The sequence below is a fragment of the Schistocerca gregaria genome, chromosome 3 (genome assembly GCF_023897955.1).
Source record: "Schistocerca gregaria isolate iqSchGreg1 chromosome 3, iqSchGreg1.2, whole genome shotgun sequence".
Classification (NCBI taxonomy): Eukaryota; Metazoa; Arthropoda; class Insecta; order Orthoptera; family Acrididae; genus Schistocerca; species Schistocerca gregaria.
The window spans coordinates 508,517,716-508,542,530 of record NC_064922.1 but is presented as its reverse complement, the minus strand read 5'-3'; the positions used below and the strand labels follow the sequence as shown (position 1 = coordinate 508,542,530).

Sequence of the window (24,815 nt, the reverse complement as noted above, 5' to 3'; positions counted from 1 at the left end):
CGAGAGGTTGCAACAAACGAACCTTCCGTCGAGGAACAATGCTAATACTGCTCTTTCAGATCCACTTTATTTGTACCTAGTTACTATCCTTATTAATGCATCAAGATATAGATCCTCGCAATCAGGTTTCGATCGGCGTCCTCAGTAAAAAGTATTTTCATACAGTACTTACCGGCCAGGTGACAAGAGTCGTATATAACATATCCCTGTAACACCAATCGTAACATAACGATATGAAGTCAACCCTGAGGGTACAATGGCATTTTGCGCAGAACCGCGTGCATATTTGCACGAAACGGAGTGTAATATTGGCTGCAGAACTTAATTTCCACGCCGCTATTTGAAAACATTTGGATGCACAGTTAATTCTCTCTCTCTCATCTTGCAAAAACTGTAGCGTGCGCTCCAATAGGGAGAATATTGAGCTCAGATTCTTCTTCACGTATTGGTTTATCGTGAGGTTCTTTTTACTCCTAAGAGGAGTTCTAGTCTTTAGTACGGCGTGACTGTCTCCTTCCATAATATTTTTCACTGAACTCTTGACAGTTCAGATTCAAACATCTGAAACAGTTGTCCGGTCTTGGAAATTTTTCGATTTCGTGGTTTCATTATTAGGCTCTCTTCGTAATATTCAGAGAGATATAAGTGAGGTATGTGTAAAATAATTAGTTAAGGATTTTCATTTGTTCAGTGTGCAATATAACGGGGCAAGCTTCACCATGGTGTCAGATACCGTTTGCGACAATATCTATTACGTAAAATTTTAAGAGGAAATTCAAAATATAGCGCGGTTTTTCAATTAAATGCAGTATATTTGTAATGTCATCCATTTAAGGACCTGTTTAGCGTTTGCTAAGGTAATTGTTATAAATATTTTAACATAAAAATACTAATATTAGCAACATTATCGACTGCAGCAAGTTTCTCAATACAATCCCCCATCTGTCAGACCCGTACATGCGTTTACGAACTACTGGTGCACTGAGAGGCAGCTGTTAAGGCCGGTGTTTACCGCCTTACGGCAGCAACGCTTTGGAGGATGTGCGGTAACATGGACAAGCGGAGCAGAGAATCCAATGTTGCCATTTTTAAAGAGGAGGACTCCATGCCCGAATAATTTAATTTCTTTTCGTATTTTGATCTTGAGTGGTTTTGAAGAGCATTTTGTGTTGGATTAACTTAGACAGCCAGATGATAGGAGCTTCACTCCCGAAACGCGTCGCTGTAGATTATCTTCCTAATATTTGTGGTTGTGTGTTAAAATATTTATAACGAATAAATGCACTCGACCTTTGCCATTATGCATGATCTAGGAACTTCTCGGTGCTGATGTCGAGAGGCCCCTAGTTACGTCCTGCGAGAGCAACGCCGCAACTGTTACAGTAATAAGTTGAAAGGAGATAGTTATTGCTCTTGAGACCGTGTTACGACATGTTAATAAGGCTGTACGCTCGCTGTATGGGCTCTTGATGCTAAGCTTCCTTGTGCGACAGTGTGAGTACGATGGTCATTGTGAAACTAACGCCTCTCATTTATTTTCAAGGGAACTAAAACAAAAAGCACAAAAACAGTTAACAGAGTAAAGTTTCTGCTGCATACCATCATTTCTCCATATAGTCACCACTATTCATTATGCACTTTTCCGACGATGAATAAGACCCTACTTGCCGTGTTTGTAAAAAATATGAACTAGCGGAGCCTATCGACTGTCTTACGGCTTTGACAACAGAATCTGAGTCTCGAAAATGTTGGTCAGGTGGTCCGTCTTTCATAGGCTCTGGAAGGTACTAAACCAGGACAATACGCCGTATGTGGTAGCGCAGTTCAAACAGTTTGGCAATGCGTTCATGGACACACAATTTATGAGGATGGACGTCATTTTGTCGCTAGCAGAAGATTGTCTTGTCTGACCTGACAGTTGCTGTAGGCTCCAAGACAAGCGTAAGAACCACATCATACCTTTCGCAGAAGACTAAGCACACCATTTGGCTGTCTCTTCAGCCTGGCATAGACCAGCAAGTCTCGAAAAATTTCCATTCGATGATTTTTGGTCTTGTGTAAGCATCTGCGAAAAACATCTCTCTCACAATATATGACAATCTAAATTTAGTAGCATTTCGTCTGTGGCATTACAAGCAACATTCAGCTGTGCACACAATTTTTCGGCCGTGATCTGCCGATCATTACGGATAAGTTGATCGAAAGGCTGTTATGATGGCTGGCAGCAGTACCCATTGGCTCATTCTACTCAGGTCTGCTCTATCTTCAGCAGACAGTTTTAGCAAGCGTCAATAGGTTTCAAGTGAAAAATTCAATGACATTCCCCTTCTTATACTGATCTACACGAGACGTCATTTAGGAACGCTCCTCCGCTGCTTTTATTTGCCGTAGGAAAACGAAACAGGACGTTAACCGTTTTCCGAAATTCATTCGCTGAGGAAGAAGATGCATGAGGGGCGTTTAAAAAGAAACGAGCCGGGGGCATAATTACAGAAACCAGTACCTTTATGTTGGAAGTATTGACCCTGGCTGTTGAGACATTTGTCCCACAGTGACAAGACGGTGAATGGCTGTCTCATTAAATTCACCAGTTCCGCACGTACAGCTGGACGTCGTCGTCCGGGGCGAATAGTTTGCCCCTCGTAGCCTTTTTAAGGGGACAAAAGGTGGCGAAATCACAGGGAGAGAGGTCGAGACTGTATGGAAGGTGCCCGAGATCCTCCCATTTGAATTTCTGCAGGAGTGCCGCGACTGCGTTGCCCGTGTGAGGCTTTGCATTGTCGTGGAGCTGAATGACTCCACGGATGAGATTGCTTGGTCGTTTTGACTTGATCGCTTGGCGAAGAATGGTCAAGGTTTGCGAGTAACGCTGGGCATTCACTGTTGTCCCGTGCAGCCGGAAGTGAATCAGAAGGGGGGCCATCTTGGTCAAAGAAGAACGTCAGAGTAACCTATCCGATTCACCTCGGACGAGGTTGTCAAGCTATACGTGCTAAACTGGTTAACATGGCAGCCCCGGGAATTTTATGAGACAGCCATTCACCGCCTTGTGTTACAGTGCGACAAGTGTCTCAACAGCCAGGGTCAGTACTTCAAACACAGAGGTACTGGTTCCTGTAATTATGCCTCCGGCAGGTTTCTTTTTGAACGCGCCTTATAAATATTATAGAACTAAATCTAGAATAACTGTCAATATGATCAATTTAGAAGTAGATATACTTGGCATAGTGAAGCAGCTTAATAAAGGCACGCCTCCGGTCGAGACTGTGTACCATTTAGGTCCGTTTCAGAGTTTGCTGATACAATAGCTCCGTAATTAGCAATCGTATACAACCTCTCGCTAGTCGAAAGATCCGTACCTAAGGACTGCAAAGTTGTACAGTTCACACCAATACCCAAGAAAGGACGGAGTAATCCGCTGAATTACTGACCCACATCACTAATGTCAATTTTCAGTACGGTTCTGGAACATATAGTTCGTTTGAACATTATGAATTACCTCGAAGAAAGCGAATTATTCACAAATAGCCAACACGGATTCAGAAAATCTTGTTCTTATAAAATACAACAAGCTCTTTATTTTCACGAAGTGATGAGAGCTGTTGACGGGGGATGTCAAACTGATTCCATATTTTTAGATTTCCAGAAGGCTTTTGACTCAGTCCCCCACAAGCAACCACTATCAAACTGTATGCATGCGTCTAGTACGACAGGAGTGATGTACGACATTTTCCAAGGAAGTGTTGTTCGCCTTCTGCTATTCCTGATCTATTTGAACGATTTAGGAGACATTGAACAGCCCTCTGATATCGTTTGCATATGACGCTGTCATTTAATGTCACGTAAAGTTATTAGAAGATCAAAACTAATTAAGAATGATATAGACATGGTATCTGTACGGTGCTAAAAGTGGCAACTGACTTTAAATAATGAGAAGTATGAAGTCATCCACATGAGTACTGAAGCAGCAAAGACCACTTAGATAATGCCGTGGGGAAAGCGAACCAAAGACTGCGCTTTCTTGGTGAAACGCTTGGAAGACGCAAATACGCTTGTCCATCATAATCATCATCTGGAGTACTTCTGCGCGGTGTGCGATACGTATCAGATCGGATTGGCGGAGGACATCGAGAAAGTTTAAGCGCTTATTAGAGGACATTGTGTAAGATATCCAGTAGGAATCTGCCACACACCACTCACAAATTAAATATCCCACTTACTGACCGTGGCATGTTACGACTACAACGTATCGAACGTGAAGCAGCGCTATCAGTAACTCACATGGACCGTGATAATGACAGTGACATTCATACGGAATTTCTTTCCGAGTGCACACCTGTGAGCCTTATAAGGCGCATCTGGTGAAGACGCGGCTGCGAGCTGCTGAACGGTAGCAGCCGCGCCCAGGGCCAGAGGAAAGAAAATCCACACAGGCACCGCAGAAGAGAGGACAGGAGATCCCGGCGGAGTGGCAAGTTTCAATAACGGCGGGCTGCAGGAGACTTAACAAAACGGCGCCACGCACACCTGCTCCTGGTCCTCGTCCCCTGCAGCTACACCTGCAATACCGATGGCAAACACGCCGCAGTCCGCGATTACACAGCCCCTAGGCGGCTTTGCAGGCTAAAATCGAGGCTCGGCTCAGAAAGCCGAACGCGGAAAAATATTTGCCACATTTTTCGCTGCAGCACCGTACCGACAACGTTCCCCACTCTGCGGGGAGCATATCGACAAACAGTTATCTTTACTTTCTCTCTCTCTCTCTCTCTCTCTCTCTCTCTCTCTCTCTCTCTCTCTCTCTCTCTCCTTCCCCATTAAGTACCAAAGGATCTTTCGGAAAATGACATAGAAAAACACCTTTTTGAACGTAGATCTGGATGGTGCTAGATCCTTAATCAGCACTACTGTATTTATCAACAGAGCAATTCACTCAACATTCATTGTTTACACAGTGCATATGGAGTACGTGATAAGATTACATTTCAAGCGATTCCGAGGTTCCAGGTAGCGACCCATGCTGAAACACTCCTAAGTACGCGGTATAGCCTCCCCTGGCAGCAATGCAGGTGCTAACTCTGCCATCCAGTCGATTGTATAGATGGCGATACGATATACCACGCCTGCTCGACACGTTCACGTCGTTCTGTAAGAGTTGCTGGTTGACGAGTCGCACAAGTCATTTCTCGTCCCATCACATCCTACGTGCTCGATTGGAAGACAAGTCTGGACATCGTGCTGGCCAGGGATATCGCTGCATATCTTGCAGAGCACGTAGAGTTTAGTGGACAGTGTGCAGACGATCATTATCCTGTTGGAACAACAGGTCACCTTCCAGTTGTAAGCACTGCAAAAGAACTGGTCTAGCACTATTCTGCACGCACCGCACGCTGGTTAGCGTCCACTTGAGAAACACTACAGCTGAACCGGAGTTGTAGCTTATCACACACCACACCATAAGGTCATGGGTGGGGCCAATGTGAGTGACGAATGCACTCTACAAGACAGCTATCACCAGCTCGATGTTGGACGCGCACATGACCATCACTTGCGTGGCACAATTTTTTCATTGCTGAAGACCACTGCATATTATTCCACGTCCCAAGTAGTACTCCGATCGCACCAGTCGAACCACTCATGTCGAGAGTGGAAGACGGTCAAAAGGTGTGCGTGCCCGCAGTCCCACTACTAACAACCTTTTCGTGTTGACATGTCTGGGCTCACTAGCCCTCTTACCTGTGCTGTCGTAACTATGCGATCTGCAACAGCTGTCCTTACAATACGTCCTTAGGACGTTCCCAGCGGGCATCTGTGATGTGCGGAAGTGCAGAAACTCGTCTACGGGTGTGAGAATGTTCACGTTACCACTGATTCCAGCAGCGTTGCAGAACTGACGCAGTACGTCCAACTAATGAGGTAATTCTCCGAAAGGACCATCTCGCCACTTGGAAGGCCACAATTTCACCCCTTTCAAACTCGCTCAGTTGGCTGTAGGAAGCCCAAGCGCATCTCCTTGGCATGGTTGCCTGCTCGCTTCACACGTTTGTAACACGATGCGCCTTCTGGTCGTGAGAATTCCCTATTAAAGGGTAGACACAGATGACGCACTGATAGCTATGCCACTACGCTTTCTGTTGGCATTATCAGCACATCTACAATCCCCCGGGAGGCATGTGTCATCATCAAACCGATATCGACGTCGTCTTCCCAGGTGTATTTTTTTTCTAGCTGTATTTAAGATTTGCAGTGATCACTCGCTTTCTCCCGTTTAACTTGTCACGAGATCCACTACATAGTTATTTACTATACGAGGTACAAAATTAATCGGCAACTGTTTTTACGAAATACGAGCTTGATCTGAAGGTGCGTTGTTTGCTCCTTACTCCCAGAGGTTGGTTGGAATTTTTGATAGGATCTGTGTGACATTTCGTTTAGTAGCTCGTTGTATGCAGTTACCTGAACAAGGTTGTGTTCGTGAATTCTAGGAAATCCCAATACTGGACAGAGGCAAGTTTGCGTAAAATAGGGTCTGACGCTACCGTAACTAAAGTCATTCAGTACTCACATACGTCGATAGTGATTTCTCCTCTATATGAAATTTCCTGGCAGATTAAAACTGTGTGCCGGACCGAGACTCCAACTGGCGACCTTTGCCCTACCAACTGAGCTACTCAAGCACGACTCACGCCCCGTCCTTACAGGTTTACTTCTGCCAGTACCTTGTCTACCATCTTCCAAACTTTACAGAAGCTCTCCTGCCCGCGAAAGGCAAAACTCCCGAGTTCGAGTCTCGGTACGGCACACAGTTTTAATCTGCCAGGAACTTTCATATCAGCGCACACTCCGCTGCAGAGTGGAAATATCATTCTGGATTTCTCCTCCAGTTCACACTGTAAAGAAATGGACTGTCGAATATAAACGATGCCGTTAAAGAGTCCAAGATGATTCACATGAAAGGCATACGGAAATGCAAGCACACCAGAACACTCCGAAAAAGCATACTATCTGACTTCTCGATATCGGCATGCGAAAGTACCTGAAATTTGTGGATTTCCGAAGAGCCTGTCGGCTACACTGGATGATTAATTGCACAGAGAAAGCTTCGTGCAAGATTGGTGGCGCACGTGCTCACGGCAGACCGGAAACGAATTCGTACAGTTTAGGAAGTGTTTGGCGCATTTTCGAAATAAAAACAAAGTTATTTTATACGTTAGTATCCGATAACAGATAAAACATGACTCCATCAGGACGCATGAAATTCAAAACAACCTAAATAGTGGACAGAAGCTGATTCTTCAGTTTGAAAGAAGGTCAAGACCTTACCAGCGGAAAGACTCGTAGCGTAGGTGTTTTGTGATGCAAAAGAAATTCTGTTGTTTGACTATCTTCAAGAACGTAAAAACAGTTGACTATTACCACACTAACTTACAGATCAAAATGCAGAAACTTTAGCGGAGATATCTGGTTAAAATATAAAAACCTTTTTATCACTACCATACGCCTCCTTCCAACCAAAGTGTCTTGGTAATGGGAAAATTGAGGTATATGCGCTATCCAGTTTTGGAACACCCGCCCTATTTCCCAGATTTGGCTCCCTGAAACTACCATTACTTCCCAAAACTCAGTTTCCTTGCAGCTTAACGTTTTTCATTAAAAAATCCAGCTGTAGATGAGTATTTTGCAGCCGCTGCAGGACGACAGTTAAGAGGCTGACACTGGAACATTGCTAGATGAGGTATTAATATCAAAGGGAATTATGCTGAAAAATAGAAGTTTTTCAGATCACACTCTTATGATGTATGCGAGCGTATTTCAAGCAGAAAACATGTCAAAACAGAGTGAAACAAACAGAATACGGGACTGATTAAATTAACCTGAGAGCTTCGCAGCTACTTCTTGGCGTATTGCTTCCAGGCTTTGTTTAAGGCTCTTCAACTGACGACTGGACCCATGAGAGGGACTAGGAAGAGCGGTGATTCGTTCACATCACAATAAAGCAATACAGAAAGGTTTTATCATAATAGTACTGAATGAAGCCAGGCAGCCATCGAAGGATAATTTACTATCCTAAGGGGAGCGTAAGTAAGTTTGAGAGTGACGACAGAAAATACACCTGTTGTAAAGCGTCACTCAGCTTCTGAGTAGAAGCAGCTAGCCAACAATTTTTCAACAGCCCGCATCGGAGATGTGCGTAGTACCTTCCGCAAGCTGTTAACACGACAAATCATTATCGGCTTAAATACCCAAGAGAGGAAAATCTATTTCGGCTGATTATGCCTAGTTGCAAAAGCCTTAAAAAGAAATTAATGAGGAAAAATCAACAGGACATGCACGCACTGATTCGAAAGAGGAATTCCTCCTTAGTTTGGATGGAATGTTTTACCAACACTTAAAGCCATTTTAACTCTGTAAAAATTACTTGCACTTTCAAGAATGCCAAGTGTGACAGGTGACAGCAAATGGACTGCAGTTTCAAATAATGGTCCTCTTAACCGACTGTGTGAAATTGCTGAAGTCGTGCAATGCAACCACAAAACGATAATGTCCAGTAAAGCATTGGAATACTCTAACAAATCTTCAGTTTCATGACTCGCTTCTGAAAGATTAAACTGGAAAATGTCCCGACTTACTGTAACACTGCTCGTTCATAGCGTCAATTCGTACATGAAGAAACATTTAATACCATTACGCTGATAAATTCGAGAGGACGGCCGCGTGGTCCAACTTCTCGGTCACAGTTACAACTACAGTTACACAGATCAGACTATTCACTTATGATCATACTTAAAACAATTTTTCGTGAAGTTGTACTGGTGTCGATTGTCAACCTCCTGATTCTTTAGTATGCTTATACGTTTTCTGCAGTCAAACGTAAGCTTAGTGCAGGCTTCTATATTCATGAGTCAGCTACTAAACCGCTAACTTGTAGGTGAAACGTAGCGTCATTAATACATACGACGCAGTCTTGTATTTTTACATTCTCAACACCGAAATTTAAAGCCAGTAAATAACTATAGTTCTGGTGGTATTCAGAACAGCAGATATGAAGGAGTTGTTTGTTGATATCTTACGTTCGTACATGTTTTCATTCAGTTGCCCGTGGTACTTTGAACTATCAGCACTAATCGTTTACAGAGTTCAGTTGTCGAATAAAAAATTCATTTGACAATCCTTACACTTAAATTTTGCTCCGTTAAACTTCAAGAGCTTCATTTGCAGTTACATTTTATTTCTTACCAGCCTTACTTGAAAAAATGAAATTCATTGCGTCTTACAGACCGCAATTCTGTTGTTCAACATGACGTGGTTTAACTGGAATAAAGGCAAATCGTTTCCTGAGTCAGGCTGTATTTTGATTCAACCATGTCGCAGTCTGTTGAATTCCTGTATCAGTTGTATTTGTTCGCGTAATCACGGAAAATGTTACTAGTAACTTTCTGAAGATTAACGTTTCCTTTACAGCACAAGACAGTTCATTTCGTACATCCATCTTTTAATGAATACTGGGATAACAGTTGTTGATTTCTGTGTACTATTGTCGCTACACAAACAGTTATTTTTGTATTTCATATGTCCGTTATTTCTAATGTACTCCAAAAAAACGTTTTGTCGTTTGACCATGAAGATTTCATCTCGCCAAACTTCTCAGCGTTTGCTCAAGGGATGGATAGAAATTGGTTTACGACTTAATCATATCGAAAAGTGGACTGAGGGAAGTAACCAAAAATTTTACACCGTGTAAGAAAAATTGGAGATTTTGTCGTGAGTAGTCACAACACAAGCTTGCTCACACGCAGATACTCCATGAAGTTTGAAATCGATCCCGTATCAGTTCTAGAGGATACTTAACAAATGTAAGCTACAAACTATGCACATATTATGCGATATGCATAATGGACAATGTATATTACGTTTTGATTAGTGACAGACATGGGCCAATAAACACACTTTCCTCTATACTGAACCAGGCAAAAACGAGACGAAGCAAGCCATTTAGAAAAATACTTTCTATCATAGAGACAAGTTTATATACCTGCAAACTGACAACTGTATCAATATATGAAAAAAGATGAATTACTCACGGCGAGAGAGAGGATTTCTAATTATCTGTACTACTCGTGCGCTTGTACTTGAGCTAAGCGCGAATCACGGAAGAAACGTGTGTGCAATGTTAAACACACAACAGAATTAGCAATTCATGTATCTAAGTAGAGAATGCGCATTTGTCGTTAGTGTTAGGCATCGAATTGCTAGCGTAAGATAACTGTTCGCAGTTGGGTTGAACTCTGTCACATACTTTTATGTTTCTAATTTCAGACTGGGAGTTTTACGATTTGCGCTTGTGTTCAGCTCACCAGTATAATACTGGCTGAGAACGTAGAACACAGAATAACACGTTACTGTTGTGTGTTTATATCCCGTTCCTATTGTTACTACTGTGGCCTATGTTCGTGTTTCTATTGGATGAAACAATGATTAGACGAAACGTGTCAACTCGTTTTTTTAAAAATCTCCACTCATCGATTCACCAAACGCTCCAATTCCATTAGAATTTATCATCAGCATTCCCGTAACTGCACTGAACAACACTGAGAAGTATTTGTAAATATGTAATTTGAGGTAAATGTACGAAAAAGTTAATATGTCTATTCTAGAAGGAAAATAGATCTGATGTAACGGACAGAAACATGTTAGTGGACATTGTCAAATCGGGAGATATGCGAGCTGTTGTTTTAAAATACTTCGATAAAAAATCTTAGGTCAAGATCGCTAGAAAACCTTTGATAACTAATTTCAGCTCATTGACGAGCCATCTTCAGATAATTAATTTTTATTATTTGATACAGTGTACACCATTCACCAGGCATTACGCATCTTCAATCTATTCAGATGAATCGCTCTTATCGTAATGTGCAAAACAATGTAGGTCGCCATATTTACTTACAGTCTATCAGTAGCAAAGTGTGTCGCACAGCCTACAAATGGGCCTCCTTTTTCTCCCAAAGCAAAAATCGTTTCTTCTGGAAAAGCTGGTTAGGATTACCAAAGAAACCACGAACCTGAATGACCCGAGTCCAAAGACATGACCGCTGCGCCACCTTGTTCTGTACAAGGAGTAGCGGCTGAGGAATGCTCATCGCAACTATGAAACTTGAGACTGAGCTGTTGATATTCGGTTATGAGCTGCAGGTATACTTAGTTCTAGATCTGTTAAGTCACTCTGCTGGATATCAAGAAAAATTATGAGTTTAACTGATATTGTTCCCATACAGCCTGCGTATGTTACATTCTATTGTTACTAAGTTAATTAACATATCTGCAGTTGAGAGCTAACTACTTCTTGTAAGCGGAAATAATTAACTTTTTACATTAAACATATGAAGCTCTAACTTATAAGCCTGATTTTTGCGGCTCGTAAATAAAATTTCTTGTAGTGTAAAGTGTGTTCAGTGATTTAATTGTATTTTGGGGCGTGTAATCTATTTTCAAGTGAAATGGTGCTGTAGAAAAGTCAACGACTGAATGTTATGTCTAGCCTGTGGGTTGGAATTTCACTTGAACTACAGAGGGGAAATGAATGGGGTGCTAAACGAGGCCCTTCTCATGGAACTGCAGGCTCTGCGAAACAGATAAGAGAATCGCTGAACAGGAAGCAAAGATTTGTGCCCTTCAGGCTGAATTAAAAATGCGAAGTCTGAAGTAGGCAGATTAAAGTGGGAAACAAATCATGGGAACTGCGTAAAGATAACAATCAGTGAGCGAAACGTGAACAGCTCCTCAACTTCATCTACATTTGAGTTTACAGTATCGAATAAATATCCTGAAGTAGGAGGGGATGAGCCTCGTCCAACTGTAGGCCGTATTAGGTTGCACCAGACTTTTAGCAAAGGAATTAAGTATAAGTCGATACCGTAAGAATACGTAGCGGTCATAGGAGGGAGTGTGGGTCAGATAGTACATGGAAAATTAACAACAGGGAACCAGGTCGCTAGTACTGCGAAGCCTTAGCCACGTGACACACAGGGGAGTTTTGTGGAGGTTCTAATGCCTGTGTTAACACTACCGTGAGCCGTGTGAGCACTGATCTGTGCAGGCTACTGTTCACTGAAACGAAATCCCAGTGCAGTGTCTGTTTCGACTATAGGGGGATGGAGATGTACAAGATAGGATAAATGACAGAGGAGCTTACAGTATGGATACTCCTCAGAGGAAGTCAGAATAATTATTGACGCCTCGACAAATATTCGTAAGAATAGTTTACAAGAGACAACCTGCAATGAAATTTATAATGAATCAAATGCTGACAAAGTTTTATAATTTTAGGGCGCAAAACAGCTACGGTCATAAGCGCCCACTCTGTGGCTTAGTGAAGGGTAAAAACAGCAATTTAATCAGTAACAATGGGAGGGAAACTAAAAACGGAAGGAAATCTTAGAAAAGTGCTATTGGAGGCGGGGGGGGGGGGGGGGTTGTTTTCCCCGAAGAGAGCTTCAAATGACCGATGTCATCTAACACTTATAAACTCAAGGACAGTATCGGCTAAGCGTGCTTCATCTGATAAAAGGGAAAATCTATTCCATGATAAATTAATATCACTATCTGAAAATAGCTTTCTGCATAAGCTGATCAGAATAGCCATTAAACAGTCATGTAAAAAACTATTAAACTCTAGTGAGATTAAAGAACATTCTAACCTTGTGAAATGGAATTAACTGTTAGCAAGAAGGAACCACAGAGATCCTACAGTAGGTGCACACAACAAAAACTCCGGAAAAATACTAAGAAACCAACATCCAATGGACATACACAAAATGCCAGAAATCAGAGATTCCGACCGCAGACTTAAGGCTGTATGGAATGTAGTGAAAGTAGAGACAATTCAACAAGCCGCAAAACAAGACAGCAGCACTACTGAACTGAATGGCACGGCTATAAATTAATCGTCACAGATACCAAATATATTTCATAACAACACTTCTTAGAGCAGAAAGTATAGGGACAAACAGTTCAAGAGAAACATCACGGTAGTACGTTGAAAAAGCAACTCTCGTAAAATTCAATCATATGAATTTATCATCTACTACTCATGAAATTAAGTAAATTATACATCTGCTCAAAAATAAAAGCCCATCCGATTTTGATGAGGTTTCCAATAAAGTACTAAAGATTTGTTCAAGCCTGGTCTTATCTGAAATATTTAAGGCATCACTAACTCAAGGAATTTTTCTAAAGCCTGTAAATATACCGTTGTTAAATCCCTCTTCAAGAAAGGTAATAGAGAGAGATGTCAGTAACTGCCGACCTGTTCCACTGCTGACATTTTCCAAAATATTTGAGGTGGTGATGTATTCTAGAATAGTATCCCACTCTAGCAACAAAAAATACCCTCAGCAAATCACAGTTTGGGTTTCAGAACAAATGCTCTACTCAGAATGCCATTTACTTGTTCACTCGCCAGATTTTACAAGCGCCAGTTGGTATTTCCTGCGACCTATCTGTTGACCGGGGACATTATTTTGACTGGGAAGAAACCGTGTATGGGGTTCCCCAAGCCTCATTCATATCTGCACTATTGTTTCTCACATGTAAACAGTATTCCGTTTAATATACACCACGCAGAATTAGTTCTTTTTGCAGATGACACTAGTATTATCAAGCCAAGCTTGTGTACAGAAACAGAAGAAAGCTACACAATGTTCTTAAAAATATCATTGACCTATATTCTGCGAATGGTCTCGCCGTCAATTTTCAAAAGACAGCTTTCACTTCTGCACATCTAGGGGTAAATTAAAACGAAATTTATTTGAACCCACAATAAATTAATTCAAATCAAACAAAACTATACAAACTTCAAAATTATTGTGTCAATACTGATGAGAATTTAAACTGGAGCAGCACATTGTGGAACCCCTAAAACAACTTTTTTCAGCCACATTTGCACTTAGAAGCATTGCAAATTTTGGGGAGGGCCATATCAGTGAGTTAACATATTTTGCATATTTTCATTCATGGCACGCAAATTTCTGGGGTAAGACGTGCTGTAAGCATATGCATAATATGCGGTCCTCAGCCATGATCATCTTCCAGGCATCGGTTTCATAAGTTGTGCATTCCGACTACTGCTTCAAAGTACATTTATTCCCAACATGAAATTTGTCGTAAATAATCCACTGCAGTTCAGAAGGAACAATGATGAATATAAATACCATAACGGAAACTGACGTTAATTACTGCACATGGTGTCTTTCGCACAAAAAGGGGTGTACAATGCTGGAAACTAGAATTTTTGTTGACTTACGCAATGATATAAAATGCCTGACAGACAGCAAAGTAAAGTAAAATTTGAAAGCGAACTGAAAAAGATCCTCGCCGACAACTCCTATTCTGTAGAACAATTTCAGTAATGGATAAAAGGTGGTGGCTATGAATTACTAACTCGCATCTGCATATTTAAAAAGAAAGGAAAAAGAATCATAAATGTGCTTAGTGTAGATATATTTACGAGTTAATTTGTGATGTGAATGTAAAATGACTCGTTGCCCATCATTACGATACATCGTGCAAAATGATCTACGGGACATGAAAGTAACTGCCTAGAAAAGAAATTAAATGCTGTAGGTTCAATTTTAAGCCTGTCTCAACGAGATCTTTAAACCAAGAATGCACTACGAGACATCCGCTATCCTCAATAGCGATACTTAACGTAAATAAAGGCGGCACAAACACTCACATGTTAGACTCACTGGACAGCTACACGGAAACCCTGAAAAACCTAACTGGCAGCCGTTTTAAGATAGACATCTATCATTCCGAGAAAGCCCACTTACAGTGTGTCGAGATCCAACGTTAAGCGAAGAATCTGGAGTGTGTGTGTGTGTGTGTCTGATAAGAACCGCAAAGACAAGATTAAGTGCAGGTGCAGAAAGGCGTTTAACGTCATTCTTCCCGCGATCCTAACGTGACTGGAACGGGATGAAAGCCTAATATGAGGTACCGTGCTAAGCATTGTTTCACAGTGCGGTGATTTGTGAAGTATGTAAGTCAACAAGATCTGCTTCCTCGATATCAAATTTCTTACGCTACTTTAGGCATCTGGGACAGTCAATTGCAGGGTAAGTCCATTAACCAAGCACCAGTCAAATCAGTGTTCACTTCTATATTCCTTGCAAATGGCATCAAAAACTAGTCAACATCATAACCTGTTAAAGATAAACCATGATGTGCCGTTTGTGGGTACTCAATTGCGCAGTCATCAGCGCCCGCAAAAAGTCAATTTTTACACAGTCCAATCTAGCCACTGTCATAAATGAAGATGATGAAATGATAAACACCCAGAGAAAATCGCCAACCCGGCCAGGAATCGAACCCGGGACCTCGCGATCCAGAGGCAGCAATGCTAGCCACTACACCAAGAGCTGCGGACTGAAAGTCACATGTTCTGGGGTCACTCTTTCTACTTCAGCCGTCTTCGTTAGCACGCGTTATAAAATCCGGGAGACACAACGATCGAGCACACGTCGTTAACTCGCTATGTATTCGGCTTGTAAAATGGCCAGACTCTTCCGGACTATTGTCTTACTAACCAGTTCACACACCAGATTCAGTACGCACGCAGGTGCTCTGGTCGACACATTCCTACTAGTCAAGTGAAATGGACTTACGCTAGCAGCAAGCCGCTGGTGTTGGTCGTGGAGACAGACAGACAGACAGTACCTGATGACGAATCGTCCGTGGCTGGTGCGCAGCAGCACATGTTAAGTCTGTGGCAAGGCGGACTTTTCCCGCGTCGACCTTGTCCCCGGCACGCGAGTTCTGTTGATAAGCACGGACACGACTGCCGCCGCATATACGGCAACTTACGGTGACTGACCACTGAGCGCGCAACGTGTATAACAACACTGGTCCTGACCGATACGACAGCAGCGACACATCACTGGCCCAGGAAACGGTCAACAGGGCAACAGTGAACACAGGTTTCGAGGCGACGGTGCGGAGCATACTGGAATACAATAATAGCGGCATATGCGTCACAGACTTATTTTCGGCCTGGAAGGAATTACACATATTCCTTTTACAAAAGCTGAACGTACTTTCTCGACTGGGTGAATGTATCTGTCGGTGAGAATGAGTAATCGACCGGCAGTATTCTTGTTTCCTACAATAGCCAAAGCGGGCACGCAGGACGCACGCATTCATTGTGGTAACTGGACAGCTGACGTGTTGCCACAACCAAAAACAAAGAGTCAATGTGAAACTTAGAGTTACTTTAAGAGATACAGCAACTAGCCTAGCCACTTCTTATACAGCTTCATTTCCGCCAAGAAGCGTTTATCGCTACGACAAAGGTTTATTTATTTATTTATTTATTTATTTTTTACAGCATTCAGTTTCCCTGTTCACAGACGTGTAGCTATTACGTTCCCGACCTGCATACCAACTTTTAACTAATAGTTAAGTTCAATCATTTTTATTCTATAACTTGTAGCTCCTTTTCTCGCTCTTGATGCGCATGAGCTGCAAGTTATAGAATAAAAGTGTATCGTACTACTATGGTTACTGAGGTTTTTGCTGTGTTGTTTTTCACTCCGATGATTGATTTGATGCAGCTGTCCACGTTACTCTATCCTGTACGTGTCTCATCATGGCTACTGCAATCTGCTTTCATGTGAACCTGTTTAAAGTATTCGAGTCTTCGTCTCCTCCTACAATATTTAGCCCCCACACTTTCCGCCCTGCATATTAATTAAAAGTAAATATGCAACACAGGAAACGTGGTGGCTAATCGAATGTTTATTTTGCACACTTTGAGTTCGGTGTTCAAAACGCATTCGAAGAAAACGTGTGAATTGACGAAGATGTAAATGTATTAACCCAAATGGAGAAAGGCCAAGGCCCGAAACGTGTCTTGGCGAAATCTATTACAAATTGTCTGATTTTCAGTTCATTTAACACGTAGCCACGGACCTCAGCCACCACCAGCGTGGATAAATTAACGGGTTCGATTGTCGGCGGGGTCAGGGATTTTCTCTGCCTCGAGATGACTGGGTGTTGTGTCTTTCATCATCATTTCATCCTCATTCACTCGCAAGTCGCCGTAGTGGCGCTAAAGATCTTGTGGAGCGGCGGCCGAACCGAGCCGCGAGGGGTCTCCCAGCCGCCAATGCCATACGCTCATTATTATTATTATTATTATTATTCTAGTTTTGAACATTATTCATTTCCCTCGCATCTCGACGTACCTTATTTGCTGTTTCCATATTTATACACTAATTAAAAAATGGCAATGTGGTAACGTATAGCAACAACCGCGAAGTTCGCAGTACTGTAGCAACAAATAACTGACGGACTGTGGGGCTGGGAGTACGTGCTCGAGTGACGTATCGTATGTGCACGCAGGTCCATCGGGGAGAAGTGGCGCCACTAGTGTCTACAGATAATAGGCTCAATGTGTCACGATGTCCCGTGACGGTCTTGGGCAACTACAAGTGGACAGAGCTGTTGCCAGGCGCGCCAGCTAGTGAATCAGTGGTGCCGCCAGTTGCCGTTGCCTAATAGGCTCTCGCCACTGCCTGTGAGACACAATGCATCGAAATCTCTGAAAGCTGGCGGCAGCACTCGTGGTGTCAAGATTAAGGCCCTAGTGCCTCTCGACTAAAGAGGCCTAGGGGAGACTTCTTCGCCGTGCTACGCAAAAAATGGTGTCCACATCTAGCTTGATTCAAGGAAAGCAGAAAGTTGAGTCATCTACTGCGCTGCTGAAAGAACGGACAATACGGAAATAAAACAAGTTGCTGAAGTACTTTTTCGGAAAACGTTTTACTTGATGCGTACAAAATAAATACCATACATTTTGGATTAACATGTTTTTTCGCTATGTAGTTATTCTCAAACGACTGATTCTCAAAAGATTTAATTATTTCATATTTTTCTGATGATGTGTTGGTTGTCTTTTCATTGTCGATCATGTTTATTACGTATTCAAAGTTGAATCACTCACTGCAGTAAAATAAGGGTGTGAACTGCGAATGGTAATCTGAAGGAAACAGAAATTGGTAGTCTGAAATTGTCGTCATATTCGAAATGCGCCCCACAACTGTATGTAGAAGTATTTTGACTTCAGGGAACACGTCGGTGATGGGGACTATACTTTGGTAGGATGTACGAGCGGCTGCTCCCTCTTGTTGGAATAGTACATACAGTTTCTCCATATCTGTTAAATGTGCATTTTGTTGTTGTTGTTGTTTTCAGTCCTGAGAGTGGTTTGTTGTTGCAGCTCTCCATGCTACTCTATCCTGTGCAAGCTTCTTCATCTCCCAGTACCTACTGCAACCTACATCCTTCTGAATCTGCTTAGTGTATTCATCTCTTGGTCCCCCTCTACGATTTTTACCCTCTACGCTGCCCTCCAATGCTAAATTTGTGATCCCTTGATGCCTCAGAACATGTCCTATCAACCGGTACCTCCTTCTTGTCAGGTTGTACCACAAACTCTTCTCCCCAGTGCTATTGAAAGAGTGAAATACCTATGATATCTGGCACTGTTTTACCTTTAACTGTAAAATACGGGGCCAATAATGCGCATGGCAGACAATGCACACAAAACACCTGTCTTCTCTGAGTGGAGAGGTTCTTCACGCAGAATATATGGATTTTCTGTGACCAGTATCTGCAAGTCTGGGAGTTTACATAACCTGACAAATGAAACCAGGCCTCATCTGGCAAGACGTAAACCAAGGACTCAAGTAACCGATAGCAACTGATGTTAACAGCCAGTTACAATAATGAACTTTTTTTTCTTGATACTCAAATTTCAACTCTTGCGCCACACTCACACGACAGGCTTTTAATATCATATCTTTTAGTACACGATGTACGAGATACACCAAAATGCTGCGATAGCCTCCTTGCTGATTTGTGGGGACTTTTCGTAATGTCCATGCGAATTATATCTATAGTTTCAGGGGTCCTCACTGTCGGTGATCAATTCCTCTACACATTTTAAACGGATCCTTGAGCCCGCCCATGTCACGTACAAATCATGAATAGTACTGTTGTCGTCATTCCATTATACAGCTGACTGTTGTCCATATTTGCAATTGCGAATACATTTAATCAATTGTATACCGTTTGCTGCGTTCTCGAGGCACTGCTGCTCTCTCGAGTTATAGCAGCTGATCGCTATGTGGTAATGACATCGTTTTCGCAACTGAACTTCAATTCGTCATAATTCAGAAAATTTGTACGTAATATTTACAAGTTACATACAAAAACCTTCCTCGTGAATCAGACACGTCTGTATTAGTGAAAACCGGATCAAGATCCTTACAGCAGTTCCTGAGATTCGCCAAACCAACCAATCCATCATGCAGATGGAATGGTTGGTTTGGAGAGAAAGGGACAAAACCAACAAACTGCAGGGGCTGATTCCTGACTGGAAATGGAGGAAAAAGGGTCCTATGAACATGGTTCCGGAAGTGCATCAGTGCCACGCTAGATGGCGTGACGATTGAAAGTTCCTCTGGCGACGTAGCGGGTGTCCCTTGTGTGTTGCAGGCTGTGTGATAGACGCAACGTACTGTACGCAGCAGAATGGTCCGCTATTCGTCTCGGGAACAGGCTGAGATGGTGTCTGTGTACGGCCAAGCAGTTGGAAGCGATCGTGAGGTAGCGTGGTTATAGCAAAACAAGCATCCTCACTGACACGAACCACACCACAGAACATTTCAAGCCCTTTTTGGGCGTTTCTGTGATCATGGGTCCTTTCAGGCAGACGAGCGTGCAGCGAGGCGGTGGACTATGTGTACACCAGATTTGGAGGACCAGTTCTACAGTACATTCAGACGAACCCTAGTACAAGCTCCAGGCTAGCAGTCAGCCAACACGATGTAATCGAAATTACGATTATGCGTCTCCTGCATGACAACCGCTACTATCCCTAACGCCAGCAAAGGGTGCTAGAATTATCAGTAGCAGATTTCCCTCTACGGGCAGGATTTTGTTGATGGTTTTACACCAGACCATCACACTGATGAGATTTCTGCCATCAATCCTCTTTGCCGACGAAGGAACTTATACCAGAGGTGGCGCCTTCAGTCTGCATAATCGTCAACTGTCGGGTACAGAAAATTATCGGGTGATGTTAGAGGCATCGAATCAGCATTGGTTCAGCATGTATGTGTGGGCAGGAATTCTTGGCGACCATGTACTTGGACTAGTTATTATTCCACAGTGCTTTGAGTGAAGAATGTAGCTGCACTTTCTACGGAATACTCTGCCTTTGGCGTTACGACAGGTTATGTGATTTCTGCATGATGGAGCACCACCCCACTTCCACTTTACTGTTCACCGACACCTCAATAACATCTTCGCCGGATGTTAGATAGGAAGTGGATGTCTTGTAACAGGCCTGCTAGATCCCCGGATATAAACTCCCTGGGTTTTTACCTCTGTGGGCATCTGAAAAGCGTTGTGTATGCTGAACCAATTCCTGATGTGCAGACCCTTCAACAGTGTGATCACACCTGTGACGCAATTTAGAGGGAGGCTAGAAAATGCGAAAGAGAGCGGCAATCCATGATACGAAGTATGTACACGTGCACTGCATCCCATGGAGGCCACTTTGAACTATATATATATATATATGGGAGAGAGAGGGAGAGGGAGAGGGAGAGGGAGAGGGAGAGGGAGAGGGAGAGGGGGGAGGGAGAGAGCGGGGAGGGGGGAAGAGGGTAGTGGGGGAGGGGGGAGGGGAGGAATCCTGCAATCACAAATGCTACTATTGTGTCCTGCAAGGTTCGCTGCGGAACTTCGGTGAAGTTTGGAAGGTGGGAGACGAGGTAGTGGCGGAAGTGAAGCTGTGAGGAGGGGTCGTGGATCGTGCTTCGGTAGCTAAGTTGGTAGAGCCCTTGCCCGTAAAAGGCAAAGGTCCGGAGTTCGAGTCGTACTCTGGCACACAGTTTTAATCTGCCGGGAAATTTTATATCCGAGCACACTCCGTTGCAGAGTGATTGTTTCATTCTATCTCCTCGGTTGTCCTCGCCAGGCTGAACTGGGAAGCATACAACCAACGGGTGGCACGTCTGTAGTAGATGGCTGGATCTTACAAATGCTACTGTAGAATGATGTGTTTTCGTGAAATCGGGTTTCAAATTTTACGAGCCTGTTGAACATCACACGAGAGCGCAAGCCGCCCAATAGCCGTGTTACAACAACCAGTTAAGGCATACAACAACAACAACAACAACAACAACAATGATAATGATAATAATACTGATGATCATTACTATACAGTGCTGGGTAGGTGTAATCGAAACAGAATAATGAATCATCGTGTGCACGTACTGATACATAATGTTTATTATATCACTATTCCCTATTGTACCACGATTATACCTCTCCACGAATGTCCCATAATAACTATCATTGATATTATCATAGTCCCTTTCCGAAGAAAGGTGATTCACTGCAGCAATACAAGTCTTCGGTGAAGATTCGAAAATAAAAAAGAATTGCATCCCTCGAATGCTGTACGAGCAAATTACACTATTCTGCCGCCTCCGCCGGTTGCAGTTGGCGCCGCTGCTCGACTGCTGGCGTTCTCGTGTTGTATTCAACACGTAATTAAGACGTTGAACCTCGATTTCACGAAAATGTGTGAGAAGCGCATCACACTACAGCAACATCTGTTACATCTAAGCATCTACACTGGCGTGCAAAACTTAATGACGAAAGTAACTACTGCATGATGCGTCACTGCCAAGTAACATAGCTCGATGAAACTTGGATCAAAAATAGAAAGACCTGCAGTAGAGAAGGTAACTGAAAGTAATAAGGTGAACAGACATACCATATTTATTCAAAGACAATAATTAGACTCTACAAGGTTGGTGAGGAGTTCTTGCAGTAGAGCGTTTTATTTCTCCATCAGTGATTAAGAACTGCTAAATGGTGGTGCATGTGGGTATGCTCTAATATGCATCCCACACGTGCTCGACTGGATTTAATTCGGGCGAACGGGCAAACCATTCCATTCGCCCAATTTCCTCATGTTCCACGAGTACCTCGACATCCGTTGTTCGATTCGGTTGCGCATTTTCATCCATAAAAATGAAGCCAGGGCCGAATGCACCCCTGAAAAGACGCACATGCTTATGGAAGTTGGTTGGTTGTTGGTTGGTTGTTGGTTGTTTTGAGGAAGGAGACCAGATAGCGAGGTCATCGGTTTCATCGGATTAGGGAAGGACGGGGAAGGAAGTCGGCCGTGCCCTTTGAAAGGAACCATCCCGGCATTTGCCTGGAGTGATTTAGGGAAATCACGGAAAACCTAAATCAGGATGGCAGGACGTGGGATGCTTATGGAAGACAGAGTCACAATAATGTGTACCAGTGAGTGTGCCACGTCCGAAGATTTGGAGGTCAGTACGTCGTCCCAACATCATACATTCCCACAACATAGCACATGGACCACATGGACGATCATGTTCGACAATCGTTGACGTACGAACCTATGGTGTCAAGTGGAAACATGTAATACACCCAGGAACATTGTCAAACATATTGGCTTTGTTGGCCCAAGTGTTGTGGTGTGGGAAGGCACTATGTCGCATGGGTGTGATGAGAGAATCTTTGAAGATGGTACACTCACAGGTCAACTATATTGTGACACGAGCGTCTTTTCACGCCATTTTCATGGATGAAAATCCGCGACCGGATCCAGTAGCAGAGGTGGAGCAGCTCTTGGAACGAGAGGATACTCGGCGGAAGCACTGACCTGCCCCTTCCCCCGGCGTAAATCCTATCGAGCACGAACGACCCTCTCCAGTAGAAGTGAACAGCGCTGGCGGAGGAAGGAACGCCTTATCACAAGAACTTGCAAATATCACGGCCAGCATGAGAGCACTTTGCAGAGTGTACAGCCGTCGTGGTTCCTAGCGCACGGTCCAAGTTGCAGTTTGCCTATCTAATGTATAAAATATTCTCGAACTTCTTGCCGCGTTAACTCACAGTAAAACCTCGAGGCTTCGACGGTTACCTCCATCGCCTTCATCAGAATCAACTGACTGCCAAAACTGCTGCTGTGGTGGCCTTGCATAGCCCATACATGGCTTCTGCTTGGTCGGTAATTACGTAGTGCTGTCGCAGATGGTGTCAGCGTCTGCGCTGGTGGCACCGACGCTCCCGTCGTGGCGGAAACTTTGCGATGAACATATCTCGCTGGCTCTTGTCTGCATCGACAGCTCGCTTCCGTGCACCTCTAACATTAGATCCGCTGTCACGGTTGAAGCTCTTCTCACACATTCTTATTTCTACACCCTCTTTAATTACAGAATCCCATTATGTAAGAGCCTGGGACAAAACTTTTGTTTCGTCAAACAATATTTTCTGTTTGTTTGTGAGGCTCTGTTCAGCAACTGCAGATTTCAAAAAAATGTTCAAATGTGTATGAAATCTTATGAGACTTAACTGCTAAGGTCATTGGTCCCGAAGCTTACACACTACTTAACCTAAATTATCGTAAGGACAAACACACACACCCATGCCCGAGGGAGAATTCGAACCTTCGCCGGGATCAGCTGCACAATCAATGACTGCAGCGCCTCAGACCGATCGGCTAATCCCGCGCTGCAGATTTCACCAGTTCTCTATTTTTAATATGCCGTTGAAGATCTGCACAGCGGTCGGAAACGGTGCGGATGGACTGACCGATGTAATTCCTTCCGCACTCACAAGGGATGTCGTAAATTCCAAGAATCCTAAAGCAGAGACTGTCCTTAACAGCACACAGTATCTCCTAATCTGCTACGGTCGCAGGTTCGAATCCTGCCTCGGGCATGGATGTGTGTGATGCCCTTAGGTTAGTTAAGTTTAAGTAGCTCTAAGTTCTAGGGGACTGATGACCACAGCAGTTGAGTCCCATAGTGCTCAGAGCCAGTTGAACCATTTTAAACCATCTCCTAATCTCTTAGGAGGTCGGAAAATACATCGTACTTCGTCTTCCCACGACTCTGCCTATTTTTCTGGAAGTAGCGCCGCAGGAGGGAGGGAATGCAATCGGTGAATGTTCAAAATTTTCACGTTTCTTTTTCTTCGAGAACGCTGACTTTGTATCACGTGGTCCGTTGCCGTTCTTTCGCAACACATACTTCAGATGATTAATTTCGGAAGCCAAACGATCCTCGTCAGCAACAGTTTTTTTTTTCTCTATGTATCAGTGCATTTCAAGGTATTCTCTTCTGGACTGGATGGTGAAAACTCTGGGCGCTAATATATAAATCAGTGTGCGTCGGCTTGCGGTACACTGAGTGGCCGAGACGTCCATCACCTCTAAAAATGGCAGTCTTCCCTCTTTCTGTGTGTCGACGGTGAACTGAACGTTTGGGTGCATACCGTCCATACGTTCCTGGAAGTGCTCAAGAGCTCTTATGCCGAGTAGCCAGACCACAAAGCACAGCAGAAGCTTGACAGTCAATCGACGAAAGCTCGAGGTTTTACCCTGAATTCACGCGGCAAGAAGTCCGAGAATGTTTTATACAACAGGGCCATCGTGAAACAGTTCGTTGCCTATCAAATGCCTTCCATGAACAACACATTTTTTAAAAATATTTCATGTAACTCTCGAGCGAACTTAAAAATTTTACATGTTGTCTTAATCTACTCATTCAAACGTATAATCTTACGTTAAAGCTTAAATACAATAGAACAAGTATTAAACGGTGTGTATTCCTTGAGGCAGCGTTATCTGACGGTGCGCCTGTTATGCAGATTATATTCATCCAGTATTTGACTTAGCGACACCCAACAAACTTTACACGTGCTTT

The 24,815-nt window shown here is 43.2% G+C and overlaps 1 protein-coding gene across 5 annotated transcripts in view; it reads right to left on the bottom strand.

Moving 5' to 3' along the window:
- The window catches only part of LOC126356311 (cyclin-dependent kinase 14), a 1,047,636-nt gene that overhangs the window by 63,659 nt on the left and 959,162 nt on the right, over positions 1 to 24,815 (bottom strand). Inside the window, exon 1 of one of the 5 annotated variants that reach the window (XM_050007269.1) lies at positions 15,712 to 15,997. The exons of the other annotated variants lie outside the window; for them this stretch is intronic. Coding sequence (XP_049863226.1) covers positions 15,712 to 15,844 — 133 coding nt within the window. The 5' untranslated portion in view covers positions 15,845 to 15,997. Of the gene's footprint in view, positions 1 to 15,711; positions 15,998 to 24,815 lie in introns of those variants that run through there. 5 annotated transcript variants of the gene reach the window in all.